Source organism: Phyllobates terribilis, unplaced genomic scaffold, assembly GCF_046119375.1.
Source record: "Phyllobates terribilis strain yellow unplaced genomic scaffold, ASM4611937v1 Scaffold_1__5_contigs__length_1240528914, whole genome shotgun sequence".
Lineage (NCBI taxonomy): Eukaryota > Metazoa > Chordata > Amphibia > Anura > Dendrobatidae > Phyllobates > Phyllobates terribilis.
Window position 1 is genome coordinate 389,734,530 of NW_027362761.1, and position 23,824 is coordinate 389,758,353.

Consider the following 23,824-nt stretch of genomic DNA (forward strand, 5'->3'; position numbering starts at 1 on the left):
GGTGTCAGAAGGAGGTATATAAGGTGGGCACCATCTTAGGTCAGTGTTCAGTTCAGAGAGGAGCTCAGCCAGAGAGGGCTGACAGGGAGCTGTGGCTCAGTCTGGGCCCAGCTCCAGAGCCAGGCCTGGAGTAGAGGCCTGAGACAGCAGAGAGGGAGAGAAGAGAAGGAACAGCAAGGAGAGTAAGAAAGGAACTGAAACAGAGGAGAAAGGAGGCGAGGAACACAGAGAAAGGCCCAGAGACACGAAGGCAGAAGGAACCCCATATTCCCAGAGGAGATACTGGGTGAAGGGTTGGCAGAGCAGGGTACCGGAACCCGAATTGGTGGAGGCGACTAATCCTCAGCCAAAACCGGAGGTTGTCACCACATCTTGGTGCGACCCCTCACTACATCCACCAGAAAGGCATACCGCATAGGGTCAGGGAAACCGGAGAGAGGTTTCACCAACAGAAGGCCCGAGGAAGCTGGACAAAGGTGGGTCACTGGTGAGGACGGCCAGGAGAAAGGAAGAGAGGGGAGCTCTGAACCGCACTCTGGAATTGCCTGGGAGTTGACCGAGTCCCTCACCTGGTGGACGCAGCACGGCTCGGGCGGTCACTGCTGGCCGAAGTGATCTGAACAACAACAGTGAGTAAAGCTTTGGAAACTGCACCACAAGTCTCTGTGTTTCATCGCCGCACCAGCACCATCAGTACTGGGACACTCGCACCATCACTCCCATCATTATCCACACTAGCTGCCCTGAGGCAATACTCCTCCCGTGGGGAGTTATCCCATACTCAGCTGCACAAACAACATCAGCCTCAGCGGTCTGCAGTGCAGCGGCGGTCCCCACTGACCGCAATCCACGGGTGGCGTAGTCGGACACTTAATACAATACAAATAGACTGCCACTGGTTTGACCACCCTGGGCACAGACTGGGTCACCGCCACGGAGAACTACAACCCCCAGCGATCCGGCTCCGGGTATTCCCCCTGCACAGCAGCAACAGCACAGGCCCAGGGGGCGCGTCAACTTTGGCGTAGTCGGCAGGATCATTACCAACCCGCCACAAGCGGGTATTGCGTGCCTGAAGAAAACTGCACATGTACCTTAAAAAGAAGTCTCCCGCCATTTCCAGAAGTTTCCCGCCGTCCGGAGTCGTTTCCCGCCATCCGGAGCCGATTCCCGCCATCAGACGCCATTTTGGACCGTTTCCCGCCATCTTCATCCGTTTTTCCCGCCCTGGCAGAGCGGACGCCATTATGTGCGCACCAAAGGACAGCAGGAAGCCGCCTCCCATCGTGGGCCAGGTCCCAGAGTGGCGCCAAAGAAGGAGCCCGCCCCCACCAGCCATGAATGCAGCAATGGAGATGTCCATCAACGTGGGGGGGCTGCCCCTGAAGGTGATTGTCATCAGATGCCCTCAAGACCAACCCCCATGGGGGCGGATAGGAAAGAAAACTGAGGGGCTGGGTGCGGCCTGGATCAGTCTGGACGTGCTGCACCCGGAGATGGAGGGAGCAGAAAACTCCACCAGCACCCTGGCCCGCAGCCTGCTGCAAGCTGAACCACCCTGCAGCCTGACGGAACTGCTGGCCCAGCTGCCTGGAAACCCGGACCGTGCGCGCGCAGCGCTGGAAGATCTGAACAGGAGAATGGTCCGGGCGCAGCGGGATGTGTTTGCCGGGTGGAGAGAGGAGATGGCCCAGCAGCACGGAGGTGACCAGCAGAGGACTCCGCCGGGACCGGGCAACGCGCTGACTGCTGGGCGCGGAGAAGAGGGACCGGCAGCTGCAGATGACGCCGCGGAGGAAGCCACGGAGACTGAGGCAAGTAATGGGGACGCCACCACCCCAAGCCCGGGGAACACCAGCCTGCCCTCACTCTCCGTTGCGGGACCCGAAGCCCCGGGGACCGTACCTGACACCACGCCTCCACCGCCACCAGCTAGGCCTCAGGCAGCAAGCACCATCGTCACGCCCCGCCCCGCGCTGTGCCCTCTGAACCCTGGCGCCATACAGCGTGAAACGTCACAGGCCAGGACGCAAGGCCCAGCACACCCGGGCGCCGCTGCCTCACCAGCGCCTCCTACCTTGGCGGTGCCACCCCCGGGCACGACCGACAAGCGACCGCCGGCCTGGTCGCAAGGCCGAGTGCCCCCGGGCGCTGCCACCCGTCCGAAGCCCATAGTGCCATCCTTGGGCGCGGACCTGTATGCCCAACATACCAGCCCGGACGGGCTACCCTTTGAATGGCCACCGGAGTTCGCCAACCCCCGTCTCCGGAAAGAGCGACCCCTGAGTGAGCCTTTGATCCCGGCCCCGGAGCCCGCCAACATCGCTCCACCCCTGCCGGAGGATGCCCAGTTTGCATGGGACCCCACTGGTGAGAACCTCATGGGCTTCACCCAGGAGACCCGGGCAGAAGAAGCCCAGCGCCTGGAGTGCTGCCGTCAGCAGCTAGCTACGTATGAGAGAGAGCGGCGGCAGAGGCGCATCAGGGAGCAGCGACTCCAGGCCAGGACCGCGGAGCAGAAGCGCAGGGCCCGACAAGACACCCACGCCATCCGCGGACCCAGAGCCACCGGGACCGTAATCAAGTTCCAGCTGGAGCATGGCTGGGGCTTCATCAGAGACCCGGAGGCTGACACCGACGTCTTCGTCACGAGAAGGGACGTCGAAAGCCACCTGCCAGAGGGACATCACGGACGTGACCTGTACCCCGGCGACGTGGTCACCTACACCCGGCACAAGGGCGCAAAGGGACTGTATGCTCTCCATGTCCACCGTCTAGCTGAGGAGGAGCTGCGGTGCCGCCCAGACATGGACTACCCTGAGGATCCGGACGGGTCTGAAGAGTACAAGGAAGAAGCATCAGGAGGACACCATTATTAGAGAATGGTAAAGTGGAACTGTATATAGTTACCCGTCAGGGTACAAGAACTGTCGTGAAATTGTTGATTGTGTGAACTGTTACTTGTGTGCCCCTTCCTAAATTACCAGGCTGAGGACTGTGAGCAGCCATTCCCTATTCCCACTGGCCGAGGACTGAGAGCGGCCATACACTTGTATATAGTTGCGCTTCTTAAAGCGCCCCCTACTGGTTTTATACAAAAACCGCAACGTCTACCTCAGGATTAAATGGACTGTTGCACTTTTACCTGGTCGCAAGTTGCACAGCGGCCAGAGCTCAAGAATGTGTTTTTGAAAGAAGATTGTTTTACTTGAAAATGCTTTAATGTGAAAAGTCTATGTGCTGCTAGAATAATAATACAAATGTTTTATGTGATGTTTTATATGCTAAAAGAGTTCCAGTGGCATTAGCCAGATGTTTTATGAAAAGGAGTACCAGTAACGTTAAAAAGAGAAGAATACCTCCCATAAAGGGATGAGTGAAAAGTTATTGTCTTATATACGAATGCATTCTAAAAACTTGTATGTTTAAATTGTCTTTGCTCTTTTCCAGCCTGAGGACGTGCTGTGATTTACCAGGGGGGAATGTAGCACCCCGAGGGCTCGGCTGCTACAGGGGTATTGCACCTCAGTCCAGAGGTGTGATATTCCACTCCCGGGTAAGGATGGAGTGTGGACCAGGGCTCAGTTAGCTGCATGCACCACACACACCCCATTTCCGAGGAACAGACCAATGGTGCTCCCACTAGACAGAGTGCAGGCACGACAGCTTCTGTTCCTGGCTGGAGTGGGGAGGGGAAAGTACACCCAGTGGTGTAGGAGCAGATAGGGGTGGGTTTCTGGGCATAGGAAGGAGCCCATTGGTTGCTAGTCACCTGGGCTCGGGTGTCAGAAGGAGGTATATAAGGTGGGCACCATCTTAGGTCAGTGTTCAGATCAGAGAGGAGCTCAGCCAGAGAGGGCTGACAGGGAGCTGTGGCTCAGTCTGGGCCCAGCTCCAGAGCCAGGCCTGGAGTAGAGGCCTGAGACAGCAGAGAGGGAGAGAAGAGAAGGAACAGCAAGGAGAGTAAGAAAGGAACTGAAACAGAGGAGAAAGGAGGCGAGGAACACAGAGAAAGGCCCAGAGACACGAAGGCAGAAAAGGAACCCCATATTCCCAGAGGAGATACTGGGTGAAGGGTTGGCAGAGCAGGGTACCGGAACCCGAATTGGTGGAGGCGACTAATCCTCAGCCAAAACCGGAGGTTGTCACCACATCTTGGTGCGACCCCTCACTACATCCACCAGAAAGGCATACCGCATAGGGTCAGGGAAACCGGAGAGAGGTTTCACCAACAGAAGGCCCGAGGAAGCTGGACAAAGGTGGGTCACTGGTGAGGACGGCCAGGAGAAAGGAAGAGAGGGGAGCTCTGAACCGCACTCTGGAATTGCCTGGGAGTTGACCGAGTCCCTCACCTGGTGGACGCAGCACGGCTCGGGCGGTCACTGCTGGCCGAAGTGATCTGAACAACAACAGTGAGTAAAGCTTTGGAAACTGCACCACAAGTCTCTGTGTTTCATCGCCGCACCAGCACCATCAGTACTGGGACACTCGCACCATCACTCCCATCATTATCCACACTAGCTGCCCTGAGGCAATACTCCTCCCGTGGGGAGTTATCCCATACTCAGCTGCACAAACAACATCAGCCTCAGCGGTCTGCAGTGCAGCGGCGGTCCCCACTGACCGCAATCCACGGGTGGCGTAGTCGGACACTTATTACAATACAAATAGACTGCCACTGGTTTGACCACCCTGGGCACGGACCGGGTCACCGCCACGGAGAACTACAACCCCCAGCGATCCGGCTCCGGGTATTCCCCCTGCACAGCAGCAACAGCACAGGCCCAGGGGGCGCGTCATATACACCCCAGTATGGTCACTGCCAGGTCCACATTAACAAAAAAGGAACCACTACTAGCTGCTACTACCAATCGTTTATACAGCCTGAATGGACACCGGTTACAGATAGCATATGGCTTCAGGGGTGCAGTTTACAGAGCAAGGGGAACAGAGCTATTAAATTTTATGTATTTAATACAGAAAGTTAGGCAGTGTTTATAAAAAATATACATAGATGATACAAAATGAGAACAAAACAATGCAGTATATACAATTACATAAAATAAAAAGGAATAACGAAACAAAATTACTAAACCTGATGTCACGGAAATAGTTCAGAGCTTAGCGAAAGGAGGTACCTCTGAGGAAAATGGACAGAACCCACAGCAAGCTGTACCTTCCAATGACTGACAAAGGGCCAAACCCAACTTTTGCTCTTAATTAGATCAATGTTACACCCACATACCTCCCCTTGATGAGCCCATGTGAGGGCTGTTTGTGGGATGTGCTCAGCTCTTCAGAATTTTATGAGATCCTCAACTTACAAGAAATATTTGCTCCTGGAGGTCCCAGGCGGTAGATATCGTCACCATGTTAGAGATAAGATGTGACATGTTTAGCATCAGCTATCGGACTGTTATTAAGTTGGAGTGGTTCTGCACGCCTTATGGTGATGTGAGTGGATGCATTATGTCCATCGCTTTGCTACGATGCTAAAAATATATCTCCCATAAATATCAGATTGATGCAAAATCCCAAGTCTAAGTAGCAACTTTGAAGAAAGGAAGCTTATGCCTCTATGAAAACAAATCTCCATTTTGGTATCTTGTTCCCAGAGTTGGTCTTCCTGTTTGAATTACCTTGTCACTGCAGGAGGCCACTACTTCAATGGAGATCACGTGTCAGATCTCTCTCTTCCTTCCCCTGATTTAATTATTTTTTCTCTTCTACAGTTATAATTAGTTTTTTTATCTTTTCCCCATATGTTCAATGTGAGGGGGACATGTGCTCCCTGGACACGTCTGTATGGATTTTAATTTTTCTCTACGATATTATGCATTAACTAATACTAATTAACTGTTTACCTTTTGGTCATCTTAGTCTAATTACAATAGTGTGATAGATGACTTATTTGATTGCTTTTTTGATACTATTCACAAGTAATAGATTCTACATTACATTGTCAGTAATGATGTGTTCACTGTTTTATAGACATCAATGAGTGCATTGCTTATCCTGGATCATGTGCTCCTGGAACCTGTCAGAACTTGGAAGGCTCATTTAAATGCATTTGTCCTGTGGGGTACGAGGTCCAAGGTGATACCTGCATAGGTAAGCCGGTATATACAATCTTATTGTAGGGAGAGCTTTCTGGATGTGCCTGCTGAGTATTATGGAGCGTTTTTATATTTTCTCCTATATATTTGTCATGTCTTGCAGTATAATCTCTAAACATGGTAATGAAGTTTACATAACCACAAAGAACAACTGAATCATTAGCAATTATATTCCCACAACTTTATTTTGGCATTTGCAAAACATTACTACTTCTCAATGTTACCTTTATTCTGGTTAGTTATAACCACAATCACAGACTACAGTGATGAGCAAAAGTTTTGATACTGACACAAATTTGGATTTTCACGAAGTTTGCTGCTTCAGTGTTTTTAGATTTTTTTGTCAGATGTTTCATTGTTTATAAACTTTTATTAACAAATCCTGACTGGTGACAACTCATTCTAGCCTAATCAGTGTTTGGAGTTTATTACAATTTCTTTGTTTTTGCTTGTCTATCCACTTTTTAAGGATTATCAATGGGATGGAAATCTGGGAAGATTCCTACCCATGGAACCAAAATTTCAATGTTTTGTTTTCCTAGCCATTTAGTTTTTATTTTTGCCTCGTGACATGGAACTCCATCATGGTGGAAAAAACATTGTTCATCACCAAATTGCTCCTGGATTATAGGGAGACGTTGTTCTTCTATTTTGTTTAGAAATTGCAAAATTGTGAGTGAGCCCACTCCCTTGTACTGTATGAAAAGCAACCCTATACATGAATAGTTTTTGGATACTTTACCGACGTCATGACACAGGGCTCATGGTAGTGCTCACCTTATCAAAGAGTCTGAAGGAGGCTTCGTCAGAAAAAATAACTTTACCCTAGTCATCAGCAGTGTAATTCGTATGATTTCTGAAGACGTGGCTTGGAGAGAAGTTGCTTCTTTGCTGCCCGTATTAACACAAGGCCAGACTTGAAAAACCCTTGCCTCACTGTGTGTGCGGATGCACTGACCCCTGCCTGCTGCCATTACTATGCAAACTCTGCATGGATGTTGAACTGATCCCATAGCTAAATCATTTTTAAGAGGTGATCCTTGAGTGTGTAACTTTCTTGGATGCTCTGAAGCCTTCTTCACAACAATAGAACTTCTCTCTTTGAAGTAGTTAATGATCCGATAAATGGTAAATTTTGGGACAATCATACCACAGCAATGTCCTTGTTTGTAAAGCCCTTTTGAGGCAAAGCAATGATGACTTGTTTCCTTAGAGGTAACCATGATTAATAAAAGAAGACAATGATTTCAAGCACCTTTGCCCTTTTAAAGCAACCCATCTACTCCAATTAATCAATAATCAGCACGACGGAGTGATATCAGCTACCTTGTCCTCAATTACATTTTATCCTGAGCTAACAAGAAGATCACTGAAATTATGTAAGCAGGTCATTTTGTGGTAGGGCGGAAATTCAGTGGAAATGTGGGTTTTGTGATTAAATTAATTTTTAATGCAAGAAATGACTTTGCAATTTTTTGCAATTCCTCTGATCACTCTTCCTACTCTTCCTAACAATCTAATGCACATTGCTACCATAGAAACTAAAGCAGCAAACTTTGTGAAAACCAAAATTTGCATCAGTCTCAAACTTTTGACTATGACTGTACATCAGTTCAGTCAGAACCAGTTTGTTACATGACCCAAGAAAATGTGTTTTTCAGTGAATTTGCAATGGAATAAGCAGTTATGTAAAAGATTTTTTAAAGAGGATCTGTTATCTTTCTGATATGTACATTTTAAATGACTAATTAAAGTTGTTCCCAAAAGAGTAAGTTATCTCTTATCTGTAGAATAGGGATAGGTCATTGATTTAACATAGAAGGTAGAGTTGGAAGGGACCTTTAGGGTCATCTGGTCCAAACCCCTGCTCAATGCAGGATTCACTAAACCATCTCAGACAGATGTCTGTCCAGCCTCTTTGAAGACTCCCATTGAAGGAGAACTCACCACCTCTCGTGGCAGCCTGTTCCACTAGTTAATCACTCTCACTGTTAAAAAGTTGTTTTCTAATATATAATCTGTATCTTCTCCCATTTAGTTTCATCCCATTGTTTCTAGTCTTTCTTTGTGCAAATGAGAATAAAGCTGATCCCTCTAGACTGTGACATCCCTTTAGATATTTGTAGACAGCTATTAAGTCTCCTTTTAGTCTTCTCTTTTGCAAGCTAAACATTCCCAAATCCTCTAACCGTTCCTCATGTGACATTGTTTGCAGACTGGTCACCTTTCTGGTCGTTCTTCTCTGAACTTGTGTAACACGGGTATTTTAGATGCAGTGACACAGAAACACAGAGCAACCAATACGGGGTTAATAAACAGGGGAGGTTTATAATAACAGGGTCAACCTCCACGCAGGGAGTAACAGGGCAAAATATGTGGGAAAACAAGGGAAGTAGTAGGTAAAAGTCTATTACTGACAGTTCACAGTTTAACTAGATGTAGCCGAGTCGAACCGGTTGTAATCGACAGTTTTTTCACTTAGCTGACTCTTGCTCCTCACAAGGCAGTTGCCAGCTGATGCCGGTGTTGATTTCTTCAGGCTTCCCCACCCAAACAATGCTCAGTCCTCTGGCGGCAGTGGGCGGTCTTCGGTTTTACCCGCTGAGCCCCTAGTCCATAACACGACACCTCACGTGCTCGGCTCCGCGGACCCTGCGTCTCTTCTCCCTCGAGTCGGCTTGACTCCTCCGGTCCACTGCACTCGGATCTTGCTCCAAGTACTGTAGACAGGAGCCTTGACCCTCTCACACTGCTCTGCTGAGCAGTACCCAGCTCCACTCTTCTGCGCAAACATCCTCGTCTCTTCCTCTCTCTAGCCATGCCACCAGTTCCCCGGTCACCTGACCTCCCAGCTCTCACTCTGGACATGCCCCCAGCTTCCCAGTCACCTGACTCCTGTGCTCGCAGTCTGTCTTCCCCCTGCAACCACAGGCACGGCCCCGGCAGTTCCGGATCCCTTGCTCTGAAAGTACTTACACCCCGGTCTTCCCCCTTACACTAGCACCAGTTTCTTCATGTCTTTTTTAAAATGTGGTGCCTAGAACTGGACACAGTATTCCAAATGAGGTCCGAATAAAGAGGAGTAGAGGGCGATCAGTACTTCACGTGATCTAGACTGTATGCTTCTCTTAATGCATCCCAGAATTGTCTTTGCCTTTTTTGCTGCTGCATCACACTGTTGACTCATGTTGAGTCTGTGCTCTATTAGTATACCAAAGTCTTTTTCACATGTGCTGTTGCTTAGCCCTATTCCTCCCATTCTGTATATGCTTTTTTATCATTTTTCTTGCCCGGATGTAGGACTTTGCATTTCTCCCTGTTAAAAACCGTTCCGTTAGTTGCTGCTCACAGTTACAGTTTGTTTCTGTGAGTCTGACCACTAGGACCCCCAGCAATCCCGAAAACAGTGCTGTGCAGAGCCCCATCTTGGAGTGAAAGTGTGCATACTCTACCTCTGCTGCATTCATTTTCTGTTTAAAATAGCAGTAGACGAGCGCTCTTATGAGCTTTCTCCAACAGACCCATTGACAATGAATGGAGTGGATGCCAAGGATGCGCACCTCCTCTCCATTCAAGATGCTGTTCTGCGGAGTCCTTGTATCAGGATCACTGGGGGTCCTAGTGATTAATCACCTAGTTATCAGCAGGTTATCAACAAGTTACATGCTACTCTGGGAATAACCCTTTAATAATCAGTTCTGGAGCATCTTTTCTTTGAATTCCGCATTGTGCATTTCCTTTGTTATTTCTTCTGAAAATGTAATCATAAATTGACAACTGGGTGTTACTTTTGCCCTTATTAATATGGTTTACACTATGAGACCTTATTCATGTGTCAGTATTTTATCAGTAATTTGCATCAGTATTTGTAATTGAAAATCAGGAGTGAAACCTAAAGAGAAAGACTATGGAAATATCACACCTATTCTGTGTCCTGAAGTCGATCCTGGTTTTGGCTTACAAATACTAGCGAAAAACTGACCAAAAATACTGACTTAAAGGGGTTGAAAGACTTCTGAATCCTGACAGTGTGCGGTGTGCTTATTATATAACCCTGTTAATATACATACCTTTATGTACTACATACTGGGGTGATTGTGTACTGTACTCCCAACCTTTGGTTGCAGTAAGCAGTAGAGCCTTTTGGGATATGAACAGCAACTGGCAAAGAACCACCGTATCTGTTTTATTCTTCACATTCTGTGCACAGGACAGTAAACATGTCTTTCTTCACATCACTGTCTGCTAACTGTCCATTGACAAATTACATAAAACAAGATATAACATTACACATCAGGACTAACATCAAATACAAAGCCGCAGCAATTAAAACCTCTTGCAAATAGAAATAGACACTTTAGCCTTTCCTGAGATAATTGTTTCTGCACATGTCAGAAGGCAGACAGTCTACTTATTGTCAGCGTCTACAGAACTGTAATGCTTGGCAAACACCATGTTAGACCGTTATGAGCTGTGTCTGCCTGGTATTCAGGATTGCGAAAAGTCTCAGATCTTTCTAAATGATTTTCATCTTGGAAGAAAGACATGAGATGTCTGCATAGTACATATCCAGAAGCTGTTCACAGATTTTATTTTATCTTCACACTATAGACTTTATACAAATATACAACTACTGTAACTGGCTTATAGCAATTTAGTGAATTGGTTATGAATCATTGGAATCATTCCACATAGCACACACAAAATGCTTCAAGCTGACTTCAAAGACCCTCTTCTCATTTTTTTGGTGGGGGGAAGTGGGATTCTATAGACATCCTTCATTGCGGGTGCTATAGATCTAATTCAATATTGTCTATGAACTAAAACTGATAGGATTTCCAGTCAACCCCTTTACTTATAGTCAGGCTATGCTTAAGGCTCTCCGCCAGAATCATGTTGGCCAAGCTACACAGGCTTCTACTTTTGATTGTTTAATTATTCTTCAATAAAACATTGAATTCTATTATCTGTAACTTCCTACTGCTGAAATGATTTTTTTAGGCCTCATTATTCACGTACGGGTTCTCTTTGTGTTTTTCACAACCTGAACACACACTCACCATTCTATCGACTTGATCACATGTCTGTTTGCTTTTGTATATCGATTGACCACAAAAAAAATTTTATTAAGACATGTCCATCTGGATATAATATATGGATCTGATTCGTCCATTAGAGTGAATGGGTCCATCACAATGATGGATGGCAAACAGTGTCATCCAAGTGCTACCCTTTTTTTTTTGGGGAAACTTTTTTTTTCCATAACAGAAAAATAAATGCTACCCTGACAATAAAAACAGACACATTGACAAAAAAATTGATGGAATTTACATCCATCTGATGAAAAATAGTCCATATTTTCTTGTATGCAAAAAAAAAATAGAATGTCTGAATGAGGACTTATTTCTATTGGGACCTGGCCTCATACTTATGAATACAGATGTGAGAGTTCAAGTAAAATAGGTCTAAGGATTACAGGTTCTCCTTGTAGAAACCACCAAGCTGCCAGATGGATGCTAATAGTTAAGGCATTGTCCCTGAATAAAAGGTATGCATATTGCACACTAGTTTTTGTTGGTGAGTGGAAAAAAAACTGATACACCTGTTTGTAGATGGGTGTCTTTTAGTTTCGGAGAAGACTCTGGTTTGGCTAAATGTCCAAACTCACATGGCTAGGCTTATTAAAGGATTTGACATTGACATGTATGATAGCTACATTTAAAAGGTTGCGCTAGAGAGCGAGCTTTCTTCCTGTCGGAGGAGAGCTAATTTGAATTCAAATGACATAGAATGGTTAGTTCTTTATTTATCTCTCTGAACTGATCTCCATCTTCCATTACACTTTTTTATAGACCACTGATCTCCATCTTCCATTACGGTTTTTTATAGACCACTGATCTCCATCTTCCATTATGCTATTTTGTAGACCACTGATCTCGATCTTTCATTACTCTTTTTTGTAGACCACTGATCTCCATCTTCCATTCCGCTTTTTTGTAGACCACTGATCTCCATCTTCCATTACGATTTTTTAAAACCAATGATCTTGATCTTTCATTATGCTTTTTTGTAGACTACTGAACTCCATGTTCCATTACGCTTTTTTGCAGACCACTCATCTCCATCTTCCATTGAGCTTTTTTGTAGACCACAGATCTCCATCTTCCATTATGCTTTTTTATAGTCCACTGATCTCCATCTTCCATTACACTTTTTTATAGACTAATAATCTCTATCTTCCATTGTGGTTTTTTATAGATCACTGATCTCCATCTTCCATTATGCTTTTTTATAGTCCACTGATCTCCATCTTCCATTACACTTTTTTATAAACTAATGATCTCTATCTTCCATTGAGCTTTTTGTAGACCACAGATCTCCATCTTCCATTATGCTTTTTTTATAGTCCACTGATCTCCATCTTCCATTACGCTATTTTTATAGACCACTGGTATAATGTTTGTAGTAATATTTTCTTTCAAAACAAATAGAATAAATTACTGATATCTCTAATATGATAGTAGGGCACTGTTAGAAGGTCAGCAGGATATTGGTTGTATGAGTTAGTCAAGATTTCAAATCTTTTCTCTCAGGGGGAAAGAAATGTAACAATGTATCACTGATGTTTTGCAAAGCTGTATTTGTCTCTATATTCTTTATTACTGATGAAGATTCTCTCTAACAGCATAAAATATGGTTAGGTAATGTGGAGATCAATGTAAAACTATTGGGAGAGAAGCCAACTTTCATAAACGATGGAAAGTGACAGATGCCACAATCAGCATTGATTTTGTAAAAAAAGCTTTGACGCATACAACAAGATTGTTCTTGAAGGAAACTTATTGTAGGTTAAACAAGGCTGAGATTTTTATCTTTGTGAATGAATAATGTGTAGGGATATGAAATGGGTTTATAGCTTACAGAAATATTTATCACAACATTGTTAACATTGTCTTTGCGTAGAGTGACCTACAAAAGGGCGTAGATGTGTATAAATTATATGTATATTCTTTAATATCCTGATTTCAGTGTATACAACGTCTGTGCTACTGCTCTCTTAAGAGTATTATGTTTCCATTTTCAGACATTGATGAATGTAATGAAGAGCCAAATATATGCCTTTTTGGAACCTGTGTAAACTCCCCTGGAAGCTTTCAATGCATTTGCCCACCTGGATTTGTTTTATCAGATAATGGGAGAAGATGTTTTGGTATGTATTGTATCTGCTAGATATCCTTCTAGAACATATAAAGCTGACAGTGGAAGGGGATATACCGTTAAACGGAGAGTGTAGTATATTCCTATCTCTATGTATATTTTTTCCCTAACCTTCAAATTTCACCATCAATTTAAACTATTTGCCTGCAACCTTCTTCTCTTATTGCCCCTCAGACTCTAAAATCCAGCCAGGACTTATTTCATGTTGTTCCCTTCCTACAGAAATAGTGACACATACACTGAGGTTGATAGTGTGCACAACATGAGCCCCCTGCCTCTATCGTCAGTCCATTTTTTGGCTCTTTGGGCTCATTATCTGCTTGTGTAACACTTTTGCCTGGAGCAGATGAGCTCCACTTAAGCCCTCCTTTCATTTAGGCTTTATGGCTGGTATTTTCAAGGGCATGAAAAGTGGTGAAGGATGTGCTATACTTGTTGTCTAATATACCAGAGCACCAAAAGATATTTCATGGACAACATAACTCAAAATAATCCATCAAGATTGAGAATGGGACAGGCATAATGATTGGGGCTATGTTATAAATGGAAGCCATGGTGTTTAAGGGATTTTCTCAACATGAATCTTCTGGAGCTCTACTGCTTACTTAACCATTTGGACCAGCGGCATTGTCGCAGTGCTGGCACAGGAACACTGGAGCTGGTCAGATACACCAACCCACCCATCTTCAGAGCAGCACTTTTAAGCTCTACTGGAAGAGCTTGTAAGCACGGTGTTACTTGCATAGGAGACAAGCCACCTATGCAATGAGCAATAACCATTAAAATTAAAAATCTCTGTGTTCTTAAAGGGAATCTGTCAGCACGATTTCACCCCTCAAACTATTTATATGTACATGTAGCTCTTTCCAAGACAAGTCCAGCAATACCTTTACCTACACAGTCCATTCCTCCCTTACCAAGAAATCTGCATTTGAATACAAATAAGGTTGAAGCACTTCCCAAGCCTCTATCACTCCATTTCTATTGCCCGTCCAGTGCCCCCTCCACTTGCCTGTCTGACAGCTCTTTTGCCTGAAGTCACCCAGCATAGAGGCTGTCAGTCAAGCAGGAGGAGGCGGCGCTGGGCGGGGAACAGAACTGGCAAGAGCAGATGCATGAGAAGAGCTTCCTCAGGTGGAAAGCACTTCAGCCTCATTTGCATATCCATTCAAATACTGATTTCTGAGGAATGGACTGGCCATATAAAATTATTGCTGGATGTGTCTTTGAAAGTGCTATATGAGTATATAAATAGTTTTAGGGTGAAATCCTGCTGACAGATTCCCCTTCAGAATATCTAAAAATAAGAATAATGAAGATTTTCAATTACGAGTAAATTGCAAAGCTTGCTGGTTTTACCATTTATCAGGATGAGAATAACCCTTTATCAGTTTCATCAATATGATAGGACAAGAGTAATTAGTAGAATTTGAGAAGAAATAACAATGAGATTAATTATTATTACAGGGTAAAACAACAAGAAGGAGGATACAAATAAATAAATATTTGTAGAATCTATGTCGCCTTCCATACGTAGGGATCACTCACAGAAAAAGAGATCGAGAGGCTTATACAACTGATTTCAATTGAACCTTGTACTTTTTAAACACAATATAAGAAATGTCCTGATACTGGTTTTTAGAATCTTTTATTTTACGCCGCAGTCTATTTAACAATAAAATTACATGCAATTTGTTGATTTCAGATACTCGGCAAAGCTTTTGTTTTACCAAATTTGAAAATGGGAAATGTTCGGTGCCAAAAGCATATAACAGCACTAAAGCAACCTGTTGCTGCAGCAAAATGCCAGGCGAGGGCTGGGGCGATCCATGTGAACTGTGTCCAAAAGAAGGAGACGGTATGTGACACTTATCCTACCGTAATAATAACATTCATCCTTTATTTGCTTCCTAAGATCATAGACAAATACCTCGAGGTTTCACTGTAATTTACTCTCTAAAACAGAGGTCCCCAACCTTTTTTGCACCAGCGACCGGCTTTAAGCAAGACCAGTTTTCCATGGCCCGGTGGGGGTGGGGGCGGGGCTTTGGTCATATGGGGGTGGGGTTATGGAGGGGTGGAGCTGTATGGGGAGGATGCTGGCGGGACCTCGGTGTACAGCGCTGCTAAGTAGCAGCATTGTACATTGAGCGTCAGTGTATACAGCGCTGCTGCTTAGCAGCGCTACACACTGAACACCGGTACCGGGAGCCGCGTCACTGAAGCCAGTCTGCTGCCCCAGCACGCCCCACATAACATGTTCTGCCGGGGGCGTGTCAGTGAGGAGAGCCTGCCGCCCCACCCCGTCAGGAACACACCATGCTGTGCAGGAGGGCCGCGTCACTGAGACCCGCCCCGTGACGTACAACAGGTACCATGCTGTGCTGTGGAGGGCTGCGTCACTAAGACCCGCCCGACGCCCCACCCCGTCCTGCATAATGTTCTCTGCCGGGAGCTGCGAGCTGTCACGGCTATGGCAGAAAACATTATAAATCCACACAGAGCGAGTTCTGACCAGGCGCAGGGCCGCGGAGCTAGCTGTCAGCGGCAGGGCCGGCTCCAGGTTTTTCTGGGCCCCGGGCGAAAGAGTCTCAGTGGGCCCCTTTAACACATACCACGATTCATGATGCAGAGATACGGCGGAGAAATATATATATATAGTACAATGCAAAGATTTCACTTCATGAGTGATATCTATTGTAAATTCTACAATAGCTCAGAAACCGGTGAATCGCTCCACACAGAATAGTGGCCCCCATATAAGGCTCCATACGGAATACTGGTCCCCATATAACGCCCATACGGAATACTGGCCCCCATATAACGCTTCATACGGAATACTGGCCCCCATATGGAATACTTGCCCCCATATAAGGCCCCATACGGAATACTTGCCCCCATATAAGGCCCCATACGGAATACTTGCCCCCATATAAGGCCCCATACGGAATACTTGCCCCCATATAAGGCCCCATACGGAATACTTGCCCCCATATAAGGCCCCATACGGAATACTGGCCCCCATATAAGGCCCCATACGGAATACTGGCCCCCATATAAGACCTCATATGGAATACTGGCCCCCATATAAGGCTCCATACAGAATACTGGCCCCCATATAACGCTCCATACAGGATACTGGCCCCCATATAACGCTCCATACAGGATACCGGTCCCCATATAATGCTGCATGCAGGCTGTTACCCCCCACATAATGCCCCATACAGGCTGTCCCCCCCTTATAATGCTCCATGCAGGCTGTTACCCCCCACATAATGCCCCATACAGGCCCCTCCCTTTTAATGCTCCATGCAGGCTGTTACCCCCCACATAATGCCCCATACAGGCTGCCCCCCCTCTTTATAATGCCCCATGCAGGCTGTCACCCCTCCTCTTTATACTGCCCCATGCAGGCTGTCACCCCTCCTCTTTATACTGCCCCATGCAGGCTGTCACCCCCCCTCTTTATAATGCCCCATGCAGGCTGTCACCCCTCCTCTTTATAATGCTCCATGCAGGCTGTCACCCCTCCTCTTTATACTGCCCCATGCAGGCTGTCACCCCTCCTCTTGATAATGCCCCATGCAGGATGTCCCCCCCCTCTCTTTATAATGCCCCGTGCAGGCTGTTCCCCACCTTATAATGCCCCATGCAGGCTGGTCCCCACCTTATAATGCCCCATGCAGGCTGTCACCCCTCCTCATTATAATGCCCCAAGCAGGAATCCCCCCCTCTTTATAATGCCCCATGCAGGCTGGTCCCCACCTTATAATGCCCCATGCAGGCTGTCACCCCTCCTCATTATAATGCCCCAAGCAGGAATCCCCCCCTCTTTATAATGCCCCATGCAGGCTGTTCCCCACCTTATAATGCCCCATGCAGGCTGTCACCCCTCCTCTTTATAATGCCCCAAGCAGGATGCCCCCCCTCCCCTCTTTATACTGCCCCATGCAGGCTGTCACCCCTCCTCATTATAATGCCCCAAGCAGGAATCCCCCCCTCTTTATAATGCCCCATGCAGGCTGGTCCCCACCTTATAATGCCCCATGCAGGCTGTCACCCCTCCTCATTATAATGCCCCAAGCAGGAATCCCCCCCTCTTTATAATGCCCCATGCAGGCTGTTCCCCACCTTATAATGCCCCATGCAGGCTGTCACCCCTCCTCTTTATAATGCCCCAAGCAGGATGCCCCCCCTCCCCTCTTTATACTGCCCCATGCCTCCATACATTAAAAAAAAAAAAAATCAAATACTCACCTCCCTTCTCCTCACCTGCTACCTGCTGCCCGCCGCTCGCTGCTCGGCTCCGAACTCCAGCGTTGTCGTTTCTTCCCGCTCAGCGCTCCCTGTGACGGCTCAGGGGAGGGCGCGGTGTAAAGACGTCACCGCGCCCTCTGACCTGAGACGTCACAGGGAGCGCAGAGCAGGAAGACAGCTGATCTGCGGAGGCACGGGGAGAGGTAAGTATCGGGCTGCCGGGGCCCTGAGCAAGCGGCGGAGAAGGGCGGGCGCTGACACCGCTCTCCTCCGCCCATAGCCCAGCGGGGTGCGCGACCGCCAGTGGGCCCCTCTGCCTGCTCAGAGCCCCGGCATTTGCCCGGGTGCTGACGCCGGCCCTGGTCAGCGGCGCCGCGGACCGGCTGAAAAACCCCAACGGCCCGGTCCTGGTCCGCGGACCGGCGGTTGGGGACCTCTGCTCTAAAAGACAGAAATTGTAGATATCAACCAGAAACACTCATGATTTTAAACCAGAGATGACAATCTTGTTGTTGGAGAACAGCCATGTCCAAGCCCCAGACAGTTCATGAAATTTTGTGAAAACTCCAACGGAAAGGAAGATGATAATGTTCATTTCGGTTTTCCTGCCTTTATTTTGGCAAACCTCTTTTTTATCAGTTTACATTAATTTTTTTTTACTTTTGTTATTGTCTACCAAGTCTGCAATGTCTGTCTTTAGTAGCTTTTGAGTAGATGTTAGTGATATAACGAAACATAGTTCTCTAAAATATAAATTATTGCATGTGCTTATACAGTATTTTATGTATTTTCTATTGTCAGGGGCTTTTCGAGAATTATGTCCATTTGGACATGGCACCACCACAGGTCCTGAAGGCGACAGAGAAGGTAAATAATAAACATCTCTCATTGGAAAGATACTGAAGGTAACACAATTCATCATACTAAACTTATATAAAAACCAATAGAAAACTATAATATCAATAGACAGCAAAAGAACACAAGCAAAATATTTGAGCAGATTGGGGATGGCAAGGTGAAATATACCATGTAAGGTATCACATCAGGAGGTATTTTATATTTACTATGGTTTCAGGTGTGATTTTCATTTTGTCCACACCTGTTACTTGCCACAGGTGAGTTTGAATGAGCATCACATGCTTGAAACAAAGTTGTTTACCCACAATTTTGGAAAGGTGCCAACAATTTTGTCTGGCCCATCTTTGGAGTTTTATGTGAAATTATGTCCAATTTGCCTTTTTTTCTCTTTTTTTTTGTGTTATTCCAATACACACAAAGGAAATAAACATCTGTATAGCAAAACATTGTATATCTGGAAGAAATACTTCATTTTCTGGAACAATTTCAAGGGTGCCAACACTTTCGGCTATGACTGTATAGTTATAATATTTTTTGCTAGATTTACTTTATGACACCGACAATGAGATGTCTGCCATTAATTTTGAATGTACATTTTGTGCTTATTGTAGATGTCAATGAATGCCTAGAAAACCCAGGAATTTGTGCAAATGGTCTCTGTATTAATACGGATGGATCTTTCCGATGCGAGTGTCCTATGGGTTATAATCTAGATTATACAGGAATCAATTGTGTAGGTATGTGTCGTCTGATAACAGCTAAAACATTGTTATTGAGAAATATAAAGATCAGATTACATATGTGCCAACTGACCATACATATTTATTATTTACTTTTGAACTATATAGCGCCAACATAATCTGCAGCACTGTACAGAGATTTAACCATTTACCCCAGCCTCTCTCCACAAAAGACTCACAGTCTGCCTTTCATATCTTAGGAACATGTATATACAATAAGTTTTGGCAAATAGGTAGGAAACCAAACAAGAAGAGGTAGGAAATAACTAAGAAACCAAACATAGGAAGAACATACAACCTTGGAGGACAATTAGGCTAGGTTCACACTTGTGTCTGAGCCTCCGTTAGGTGGATCTGGTGCAAATTCCATAATCTTTACAGTAAGAAAATGCATATAGTGCTACACTATTTTTCCTTTGAAATGATTTCCACCCTTTCAAAAAGAAAATGTCCCCCATTTTAGTCCATGTGGTTCACCCATAGCTATTTGTGACCATCGTTAGATGGATCAGTTCTCTGCAAAAGTTAAATTTTTTCTGTTTCCATATTGGAACAGAAAAATTAAACTTAACGTTAGTGTGAACTTAGCTTTACACTGGGCAGAATTCAAATTTAGGACCCCATTGCTACAACGAAACAGTGCTAAGTACAGACCCAACATCTCGCTTACATTGCAGTTGTGTTAATCAGATCGATGTCCATATTGACCACACAAACAATGAAGAATGATATGAATTTTTTTATATATTGTTGTCCAAATAGTAATATCAGTTTAGGCATCACCTGAATTAAAGTTGGATACTTGTGAGCATCAAATGCTTCACTTAGGGCCACAATATTTTACCATATCTATCTACTATTGGATAAAGACTTATCATTCATGGACTTATATGGCCATGATATTTCTTGTCATACGTAAAATACCCTAAAATATGTATTTATTTTTTATTTAGTTTTAGCATTTTAATATATATTATCTCCCACATTTTAGATACTGATGAATGTTCTATTGGCAATCCCTGTGGAAATGGGACATGTACTAATGTCATTGGTAGTTTTGAGTGCACCTGTGATGAAGGATTCGAACCTGGACCTATGATGAACTGTGAAGGTAAATCGTTTCTTCAGCTCACTTCGTGAGGGTAGTTCCTAAAATGATAAAAAATTAAAAGGATATTAAAGTATGAAACTCATGGCTTAATTCCTGCATTGGGACTGAAATGTGAAAATCTATTGATAATGATGAGCTGTAGCTATTATACAGTATATGGTAACTATGCTTAGATCTAGGAAAAGCATTTCGAAGAAGTGTCCACTATATCGGCTATGATGACAGACTACAAATGAGTGACTTTGTATTTGGATGTCTTTCTTTCCTCCAGATGTCAATGAATGTGCATTGAACCCTCTGATTTGCGCATTCAGATGCATTAACACTTATGGTTCTTATGAATGTACGTGTCCTGTTGGATATGTTCTAAGAGAAGATCAGAAGATGTGTAAAGGTCAGTTAGAAATTCACTTGAGGTTGAGAGAAAATGAGAAGGAGGGTACATGTGTAAATATTACTGTAACTGCCTTGTACTACTTTACAGACCTCGATGAGTGCTTGGAAGGGCTCCATGACTGCGAGTCCAGGGGCATGATGTGTAAAAACCTCATTGGGACATTTATGTGTATTTGTCCTCCTGGGATGACTCGAAGACCAGATGGAGAAGGCTGCATAGGTAAAGATTCACTACCTTATACTTGGCTTCAGACTTTAACGAGTTCTTAGTAGGACTCCACTACATAGCCTAGAAGCGTGCTGTGTAAAAACCTCATTGGAAAAGTTATCTGCATTTTTCCTTCTGGAATGACTTAAATGGAATTCATCATCAGAAAATGACTCACTGTTTAAATCAGGTTTTTGTGATAAATTTATTTTTTAAATATTTTTGACAATGTCTTTTTTTTGCATGTCATAATTTGCATTACAAATAGAAAAAAATAATTCTTGCAATTTTCACACTAGCCAATGGGGCTTTTTAGACTTGAAATGGGTATCTCCAAGATCCTATCCCAATATGTAATAGGTGTAATAATAATAGTATTAGCAAATACCTCCAATTATAAATGCAGTTCTTCTGATTCGCTATGTCGCTTACCCCATGGGCAGGCATTGCAGTAGCTTAGGTATCCATGGTTATGACCACTAACAGCTAACTAACTGTCACTATATGAGTGGTTGTAACCATGGATACCAAAGTTACTGCAATGCCCTCCCATGGGGTAATATAGATAGCGAATCAGAAGAACTATTCTACATTTCTAATTGGAGGTATTTGCTAATATTATTATTATTACACCTACTACATATTAGGAAAGGTTCTTAGAAATGAGAATATCCCTTTAACTTCCCCTTCAATTTCCTGTTTTTTTCAAGAAACAACAAATATACATAGTGTCAATGGTTGGATCCTGACCCTATCTTTTGTATTGAAGTGTCAAATGAGCCTATGCAAAGGTGAAGGGAAGGGGAAGGGTCAGCTGTGACATCGTCTTTTTTTTACATCTCCTATAATTAAAAAAAAAATACATGTACACTTCCTTTAAGGCTGAATAGACAACTTTACCTTAATTTTATCTACTCCATTTCTGATGGTCATCTGCAACTGAATGAACATCCAGTACTAATTGTTCTACTATTTAGACAAATAAATATTTAATTAAATATTGGGACAGGTTTCAATGTTTGTGTGCATTAAATAGAAGAGATTTTCAATGGCTTTACCCTTGAACTAATCAATTCATGGCCACTGGCTGTGATGATTCATCAAAGGAAATCTTGGCTGTAAGCAATTATACGAGTATACTGTATTTATAGAAAGTCATAGTAACAAGGAGCAAATTGAAAATCCAGATTAATCATCCTATGGATATAAATACATATATCAATGCAAACAACTGTATGATAAGTGGATTTACCTTAGAAGTAGCATTTTAGTATGGGTAATCTAGAGCAATATTCTTCAATATACTGTTTAATATGTTACTTGATTCATATTTTTTTTTTATCTATCCTTATAGATGAGAACGAATGTCGCACAAAACCAAGCATCTGTGAAAATGGCCGTTGTGTCAATTCTATTGGAAGCTATCGATGTGACTGCAGTGAAGGATTTCAGCCATCTCTTACAGGAACCGAATGCCTTGGTAAAAAAAATGCTGAACTCATTCCACTTATAATAATAACAATAATAATAATAATATTTCCTCATAGAGCTACAAATAGCCAAAATAAATATATTTTACATCCGGATTTTGGCTTTCCCATTGTGTAACTGGTTATACAATAGCCAAACTACTGATATTTTTTTAGAATGAATAGAAATAGGACGCCATAGTAAGTGCACGATAATCTCAGTATTTAACATCTACAGCAAAGTGTTTCTTAGAAACAAATCAGACTGATGATATAAGATGGCATAATTAGAATATTGTGGTAAGGAAATGGGACAGAATTTTCAGCTTCATTTTATAGAATAGTTAATAAAACATGATCTGACTGGTATAAACTATAAAACCCATATCTGTAGTCTTACCTAGTGCCGGTTTAAATTCTTTGGTTTTGCCAGAAGACTTACCTTCATCCATAGGAGCATGTACAGGTCTACTTTTAAAAGGGTTGTTGTCATCATCAGTCTTCAGGAGTGCACTGCATCGGGGAAGGGGGCTGTATACTCCCGATTAATTGACAGTTAAGAACGCTTTGTGCTGCTGGCCCAAAATATGAGATAGCTTTGCCTATGCAACATCGGAGAAACATGATGGCATTGAAGTTAGCCGGATGAAGCAATCTGGCCAGCTTCAGAACAGCGCTTCTAAGCTCTACAGAAAAAATCTTGTTCTGCTTGTCTAGAAGACAGGCCTTTACCTGGACAACATGAACAAAATTAAAATTTGTTATGAAGAATGGAGAGAATTTTTGATAAAAAATAATTTGCATAATTACTTGTTTTTACACAGTAGCATGCTTATTTTCGCATAGTAATATCTGTACTATCAATCCACAAATATGATCCTGAAGAAGTAAGGTTTTTTGTGAATCAACCCATGGGAAACAGACACTACTGGCAAGTGATTGTCCGTAAAGTCAGCATCAAATATCCATAGAAAGTCAATGTCAGAATAGTTGTAGTCTAAGGGGTAACTTTTCTCTTTACGAGGGCCAACAGCCCGAAACACCGTGTCTGCAAATTGAGATTCTGATTTGGCTTTTATCCTAAGTCATATTGTACGACTTGTTAAAGGGTTGATTGTGACTTGTAGGATTGCTGCTTCCAATAGGTGGCACTATAGAGTACAAGTCCTATTTTTCTCTGAAGAGGCAATTTGCAGAATAGTTGTATAATCCTGATATGAAGATGAGCTACAGCTTCTACTGAGCAGTATGAGAACTCTGCAGCTAGACGGACAGTGAGGAGCTGTCAGTGAGGCTAGGTTGGTGAAGATTGAGTTAAAATTTCAAAAGGGACTATACAGCAATTCTGACAAGGATTTTAAAGTAAGTACTCCAGCTTTATTGTGTCTGAGAGGTCTATGTAATATTGTGGGCAGTTTCTATTGAGAAATCTAGTGATATATCAGCTTTAA

The 23,824-nt window shown here is 44.0% G+C and overlaps 1 protein-coding gene across 1 annotated transcript in view; it reads left to right on the plus strand.

Moving 5' to 3' along the window:
* The window catches only part of FBN2 (fibrillin 2), a 406,583-nt gene that overhangs the window by 332,825 nt on the left and 49,934 nt on the right, over positions 1-23,824 (plus strand). The window contains exons 48-56 of the mRNA XM_073676558.1: positions 5,992-6,111; positions 13,201-13,326; positions 15,040-15,192; positions 18,393-18,458; positions 19,061-19,186; positions 20,181-20,300; positions 20,572-20,694; positions 20,785-20,916; positions 22,259-22,384. Coding sequence (XP_073532659.1) covers positions 5,992-6,111; positions 13,201-13,326; positions 15,040-15,192; positions 18,393-18,458; positions 19,061-19,186; positions 20,181-20,300; positions 20,572-20,694; positions 20,785-20,916; positions 22,259-22,384 — 1,092 coding nt within the window. The remainder of the gene's footprint in view (positions 1-5,991; positions 6,112-13,200; positions 13,327-15,039; positions 15,193-18,392; positions 18,459-19,060; positions 19,187-20,180; positions 20,301-20,571; positions 20,695-20,784; positions 20,917-22,258; positions 22,385-23,824) is intronic.